At 36.4% G+C, this 6,635-nt stretch overlaps 2 protein-coding genes across 2 annotated transcripts; both read left to right on the top strand.

The window, feature by feature from the left end:
• Window positions 1-2,440: 2,440 nt before the first annotated feature.
• On the top strand, window positions 2,441-5,327 carry LOC137572847 (hydroxysteroid dehydrogenase-like protein 1). Its single transcript, XM_068284692.1, has 3 exons — window positions 2,441-2,773; window positions 4,450-4,560; window positions 4,618-5,327. The coding sequence occupies exons 1-3, from the start codon at window positions 2,488-2,490 to the stop codon at window positions 5,154-5,156; spliced, it is 936 nt and encodes a 311-aa protein (XP_068140793.1). The 5' UTR covers window positions 2,441-2,487; the 3' UTR covers window positions 5,157-5,327.
• Window positions 5,328-5,492: 165 nt separating this feature from the next.
• On the top strand, window positions 5,493-6,596 carry LOC137572932 (inactive hydroxysteroid dehydrogenase-like protein 1). The gene is made up of 3 exons (XM_068284784.1): window positions 5,493-5,807; window positions 5,867-5,977; window positions 6,042-6,596. Exons 1-3 carry the CDS (start codon window positions 5,522-5,524, stop codon window positions 6,575-6,577), a joined length of 933 nt encoding a protein of 310 aa, XP_068140885.1. The 5' UTR covers window positions 5,493-5,521; the 3' UTR covers window positions 6,578-6,596.
• Window positions 6,597-6,635: the final 39 nt, after the last annotated feature.

The raw sequence follows: 6,635 nt of genomic DNA, 5'->3' as shown, positions 1-6,635 counted from the left end.
GTGTGTGTGGCGCCACTTTGTATGCAATATATTTTTGCCTAGTCGCTTTATATACATATACGTATGTACTTAGTAATAGTATTTGTGGACAATTTAAGCTTTAATATCCGTCTAGGCGTGTTAGTCACATTAAAATTAAATCATTTGGTTGAAACAGTCGCGGGTAAAGTTAGCTTAAAAAGCAATTAAATGTGATTAGCATAAGTTGAAAATGAATTGCAGCCGCAGCCGCAGCAGCAGCTCTTCATATGCTCTTGCAAATGCCATTGCATACTTTTTGGCTACCAATTTTTGAGGTCCCATTTGACTTAATTAGTTGGCCAACACCAACAGGGCCAACAGCAAACCGCTGGCAACGCCCTCGCCTTGCAATGCCTCGCCTCTTCTCGTCTCGCCAGAAAACTATGAATTTATTTGACACTTGGAATAAATGCGGTTTTTATGTGTGGCCAAAGAAGGCCAAAAACTAGGAAAAATGGCAGCAAATATATTTTTCACAAAATCAACCAACAGAATTGGCGGGCGGGATTGAGCACCACACGAGGTGGAGACATTAAGTTTCAATCATATCGTCCAAGGCAAATATCCAGTAAGTATTAAGCACTGAAATATACGAAAACTTTCATTATTTCAAATTTTATTCTTATTTTCTCATTACGCTGCGCCTTTCCATAGAATCCTGTAAAAATTTATATAGGCTATATTTAATGGGTTTAATTCATCATAAAGTATAAAGAACTTAATGAAACTTTTGGCAAAAAAAATTTTTGCAAAGATCTGAAAATTAAGACAGAAGAAAGTCTTTCAACGTCAACCCAGAAGAAAGAGTAAAATCGTATATAGCTAGGCTATTTTTTTATCCGATTAGTTTGACTCAAAATATCTTATTCGACCGATAATTATCTATACTTTCTTATGCAGTAATAATAAATTAGACCGTCAAAACAAACTAGCAATGTAAAATGGCAACAAATCGATAAATTTGAAAAATAATAAGATTTTAAGTTCGTTTAGCTGTCGTTATGGCAGTTTTGGTTTATGGAATGAGCAATCCATCGTAGGATAGGACAATCTTTAATCTATCAAAATAAAAAAAAATAATAATGAAAAGCGTCTTAAGGGGTTTAATTTTTTTACTAATCCATTCTGTATCTCAAGAACTAGAGCTATAGCGAAAAAACTGAGTGCAGATTTGGGATCAGCACACTCAAATTAGTAATCATCATTAGAAAAACTCCATGCAACAGTGAACAAGCAAGATTTTGTTGTCCTGTGTAAGTAAATAATTTAATCAATCAATAAAAAACTTTATGGAAGTGTGGTTAATTAGAGTTAGAGTTTTTATTGTGTACATAGATTTTAGTAGGTACTTATCAGATAATATATTAAAAATCTCAGACACAACTAAACTATTTCAAAATGGCATCTTTGAGAGAGCATTCCAAAGATTTACAACTTTTCATTATCACCTCGCATATATATTGATATATGTATGCAGTGGCGTAGTAACGGGGGGGTTTTGGGGATAAAACCCCCCGAAAATTGGTTCATTTCTTATAAAATTGATTCAGCCAATTCAATATCTTTGATCCTAAAACATGTTAACCCCCCAAAATTTTCTGGCTACGCCACTGTATGTATGTGCTTTTGCGAGTCGTGTGTTTGCCTTTGCTGAAAAATTTCCGTTTCCTGATTTTCTTAGTTCCTGTCAGTTTATCCACCGAGGGGTGTGTGTGAGTGAGTATGTGCAAACGTGTGTGTGTGTGTTGTACTTAGCGTTTTGTAAAATCCTAAAATGGGTTTTCTGGCTCTATCTAATTTATGAATCCTGTCTTTCTAAGCATGTAAGCATGCTGTGTGTGGCTGTAATTTTGATATGTGACCATGTGTGGGGAGTGCATTTCTTTTCCTTTTTACTTTTTCGGCTGGCAAAATGACAAAAGGCAAAAGGCCATGATGTCATTGAGCCGCTAAAGTGGAATGAATTGTCTTATCGAGTAGAAGGGCGTTGAAGTTAGTTATGATTTAAATTAAAGATTTTTTAGTGCAGATTATAGTGATAACTTTAGGCGATTTTTCGTTTCACTTTTGGCTTGTTAATAAGTCAAATCATTCCTCGCTGACTTGAGCAATCGACCTTGCCACGATTCATATAGATAACTAGCACAATGTACCGATCAAACCACCCAAGTTCTGTCTATAATTTACACATTTTTATTCCAAGCACTAACAATAAACAAACCATTTCGAAAATTCCATAATAGAATATCCAAAATTAGTTGTCGCACTTCTCAATACGAATGTAATTGTCATTTAATTCATTTCGGTCGGTCTTCGGCGTCATGTCGAACACCTTTTAATTGAATTTGTGTAATTTATGCCGCGATACGTGACAAGCAAAAGTGGAAAAGTTCGATTAGCCAGAGCCCAAAGTGCCTTCATATCACACAGTTCGTTGCCGGCAGCCAAAGAAAGCAGAACTACAAAATGGTTTGCTGCGTATCAGGGTTTCTTACACTCATTGGGCTCTATGCTCTCGGTTGTTATCTCTACGAACAGCTAAGAACACCATATCGATTGCTTAAAGTACGTTGGTTTGATGATTCCCACAAAAGACAAAGTCTAAAAGACCGTTTTGGCTCATGGGCTGCCATAACCGGGAGTAGTGATGGCATAGGCAAGGAATATGCCAAGGAACTGGCCAGACAGGGCATCAATGTGGTTCTAATCGCTAGAAATGAAGAGAAACTGCAAAAGGTGGCTAAAGAAATTGGTAAGTGAGTCCAATTAATCAAGACATTGAACAAAAATAAAAGAAAAGTTAACAGTAAAGAGGTAGTTTTTAAAATCTAAGAGTGCCACTTAGGAGTCATTATGATCTGACCTGCTTAAAAATATCTTAGACCTTGGTAAACTGTTTACCTTCCTGTGATGTCTGCCATTCCACTTTATAAGACTTACCTTGAACTGGCAATGTTTATGGGACTAAAACATAATTTGTTGAGTAGTTTCTTAAACAAATGAAAATACCTTTGAGAATTCACTCTTGCAGTATTAGATTGCTAGCATTAAATTAAAAATTCAATTACTAAATTAGATAAAGCATTAAGTTATGCAGGACTAAAAAAAATGAAGTTGCAGTTGTTTAAATAAAAAAGAATTTATATATTAAACATTGTCATCATGATTTGCAAATTTATTATTATTGTTAGTTGGCTTTAGTCATAATAATTAGATTATTATTATATAATAAAACTAAAAACCAGAGGGCCGGGGCTAACTTTGACCGCGTCAAAGTTTATATACCCTTGCAACTTTTTTGGTAACTCTTTCCTTACCTATTAGCCATCAATGTGGAAGAACGTTTTATCTAAAAAGGCTTATATTTGCGAAAGAATGGCCTACAATCATAGGAAATAACGAAGATATAGATCAAAGTCACTGTTTTCCACCGATCGTTCCTATGGGAGCTATATGATATAGTCACCCGATCTTTATCAAATTCGACACAGTCATTAACAGATATATTAAATTAAGAAATGTTTAATTTGAAAACAATCACGTTAAAAGTAACGATGTTATTTACAAAAGTCACTGTTTTCGCCCGATCGTTCCTATGGGAGCTTTATGATATAGTCGCCCGATCTTGATCAAACTTTCCACAGTCATTAACAGATATACTAAACTAACAAATGTTTAATTTGAAAGCAATCGCGGTAAAAGTAACGAAGTTATTTACAAAAGTCACTGTTTTCGACCGATCGTTCCTATGGGAGCTATATGATATAGTCATCTGATCTTGATCAAATTTGGCACAATCGTTTATAAGCGTAATAAACTCTCTAATATTAAGTTTCACGATAATAACATAGAAAATAACGAAGTTATTGAGAAAAGTCACTGTTCGTGACTTTGGGGTTTGTATGGGAGCTATATGATATAGTGGTCCGATCCGGCTGAATCCGAGATATACAACGCCTGCAGTATATACAAGCCTATGTGCAAAATTCAGCTCTGTAGCTCTTACGGTCTAGGAGGAGTTTGCGTTGATCCAGACGGACGGACATGGCTAGTTGAACTCGTCTCGTCGTGCTGATCAAGAATATATATACTTTGTATGGTCGGAGATGCTTCGCTCTATGCGTTGCACACTTCTGACCAAAATTAATATACCCTTTTTGCAAGGGTATAATAATAATAGATATTTGGCAATTTTTAAATTATACTTGCAAGGACTGTGATCAATAAAAAATTACTGTAAACTTTAAAAAAAAATTCATTATAAAAGTCCTTTAATATTTGTCAAAAGAAATTTGTATAAATTATTTTTGATGTAGTAAAAAATTAAATGTTTATTTTCAGTTTTAGGTAAATCTAGATTAAGCTAAATAATTTTTTTTTTAATTTTTTTTATGTGCTAATTTTTAAAAAATTATTTTTCTATCCCAGAGAATGAATCTAAGGTGGAAACAAAGATCATAATAGCGGATTTCGCTAAGGGAATCGAAATATATGATCAATTGGAAAAGGAATTAGACCAAATTCCAATTAGCATATTTGGTAAGTAAATTTAGATCCAAAAATGTCCAGAACTTAGCATTTGATTTGTCTTTATAGTCAACAATGTGGGCATGGGCCAACCGGGTCCGGTTTTCAAATGGAATCGTGAGGATACCTCAGTAATTCTTAATACCAATGTTGTAGCTGTTTCCGAACTTTCTCGGTACTTCTTTCATCGCATGAAGGTGGCCAAAATCAAGGGAGCCATAGTGAACGTTAGCTCTGGAACAGAAAAGCAGCCAGCCCCATTTGCTGCCTTCTATGGTGCATCTAAAGCTTATACCCGTAGTTTTACAATTGCATTGCAATTCGAAGCTGCCAAATTTGGAATTCTAGTGCAATTGCTCTCCCCAAACTTTGTGGTTACCAAAATCAACAGCTACTCCAAGCGCATTATGAGAGGTGGACTCTTTATACCCTCCGCAGAGGAATATGCTCGCAGTGCAGTCAATCAATTGCGGGATGGAGTTGATGATACGCCTGGTTACATTTGGCATCATGTGCAGAATGCTGTAAGCGAGCTGTTCACATGGCGTATACGTGTTGTGGCTGCTGTGAAGGTTTTTGCTAATTTAGTAGATGCCAAAGACAAATAGATTGCCCACTTTTAGGCGCTTGCTATTTTCAAGTGAACTGTGCTAAGTTTGTAAAGAAAATAAGAATGCTAAATCTAATTAAAAATACGGATTGCCCATTATGTTGTGTTCGTTTTAATTTAATACATATATTGTAAGTAATAAATCAACTCATAATGTTTCCAAATCGAACTAAGCTTTAAGTGTGTACTCAAACTGTTTACGGATTACCTTGTCCATATATCGACGAGTCTTCCGATTCTCGAACTAATCGGAACTAAATGTTTTTCACGCTTTGTTTATACACAGCCAAAGCGTAAGTGTTTTCTGGAAATCAGTCCGATTCTGAAAGTCAAAGGCAGCAGAGCACTCTAATACAAAATAAAATGTTCGACGCCTTATCAACGATACTCTCGATCATCGGGCTTTACGCACTTGGTTGTTATCTCTACGAACAACTGAGAGCTCCATACCGACTACTCAAAATTCGTTGGTTGTCGGATCCCCAGAAAAGACTCAGTCTCAAAGAGCGTTTCGGCTCATGGGCTGCCATAACCGGGAGTAGTGATGGCATAGGCAAGGAGTATGCCAAGGAACTGGCCAGACAGGGCATCAATGTGGTTCTAATAGCTCGGAATGAGGAGAAACTACAGAAGGTGGCTAACGAAATTGGTGGGTAAAGCAAACATTATTCCTATAAGTATAAAGAAATATAATTTGTGTTTTTACAGAAAGTGAATTCAAAGTGGAAACCAAGATTATTATTACTGATTTTGCCAAAGGTTCAGAGGTGTATGATAAATTGGAAAACGAATTGGACCAATTGCCTATTGGCATATTTGGTGAGTATTCAAAAACTTAACCAAAAATAACCCTAACCAGGCTGAATTTTCTTTGCATTGATAGTCAACAATGTTGGCATGGGCCTGCCTGGTTTGGTTTGCGAGTGGACTCGTCAGGATACTTTGGAAATCCTAAATACCAATGTGGTAGCTGTATCCGAACTATCCCGCTACTTTTTTCATCGTATGAAGGTGGCCAAAATCAAGGGAGCCATAGTGAATGTTAGCTCTGGAACGGAACAACAACCGATACCGAATATTGCTTTCTATGCCGCCTCTAAAGCATATACCAGAAGCTTTACATTGGCCCTTCAATTAGAGGCAGCTCTTTTCGGAATTCAAGTCCAATTGCTGTCGCCCAATTTTGTGGTTACCAAAATCAACAGCTACTCCAAGCGCATTATGAGAGGTGGACTATTGATCCCCTCAGCGCAGGAATATGCTCGCAGTGCAGTCAATGAATTGAGAGATGGAGTTGACTGTACACCTGGTTACATTTGGCATCATGTGCAGAATGCTGCAAGTGCTTTGATACCCTGGCGCTTAAGAAGTAGAGTAGCTTTAAAAATATTTGCTAATCGAAATATTAAAGCCAAATAGCTTGCCTACTTTCAGGCGGTTCGAAACTTTGCTAAGCGAAAACATTTCGCCCTAAAAA

The sequence above is a fragment of the Drosophila tropicalis genome, unplaced genomic scaffold, assembly GCF_018151085.1.
Source record: "Drosophila tropicalis isolate 14030-0801.00 unplaced genomic scaffold, ASM1815108v1 contig_393, whole genome shotgun sequence".
Lineage (NCBI taxonomy): Eukaryota > Metazoa > Arthropoda > Insecta > Diptera > Drosophilidae > Drosophila > Drosophila tropicalis.
This window is presented reverse-complemented; position numbering and strand designations above follow the sequence as displayed.

Coding starts and splice junctions, on each gene's coding strand:
- LOC137572847 (XM_068284692.1), top strand. CDS start 2,488: ATGGTTTGCTGCGTATCAGGGTTTCTTACACTCATTGGGCTCTATGCT. Junction 2,774..4,449: donor AAAGGTGGCTAAAGAAATTG/GTAAGTGAGTCC, acceptor TTTCTATCCCAG/AGAATGAATCTAAGGTGGAA. Junction 4,561..4,617: donor AATTCCAATTAGCATATTTG/GTAAGTAAATTT, acceptor TTGTCTTTATAG/TCAACAATGTGGGCATGGGC.
- LOC137572932 (XM_068284784.1), top strand. CDS start 5,522: ATGTTCGACGCCTTATCAACGATACTCTCGATCATCGGGCTTTACGCA. Junction 5,808..5,866: donor GAAGGTGGCTAACGAAATTG/GTGGGTAAAGCA, acceptor GTGTTTTTACAG/AAAGTGAATTCAAAGTGGAA. Junction 5,978..6,041: donor ATTGCCTATTGGCATATTTG/GTGAGTATTCAA, acceptor TTGCATTGATAG/TCAACAATGTTGGCATGGGC.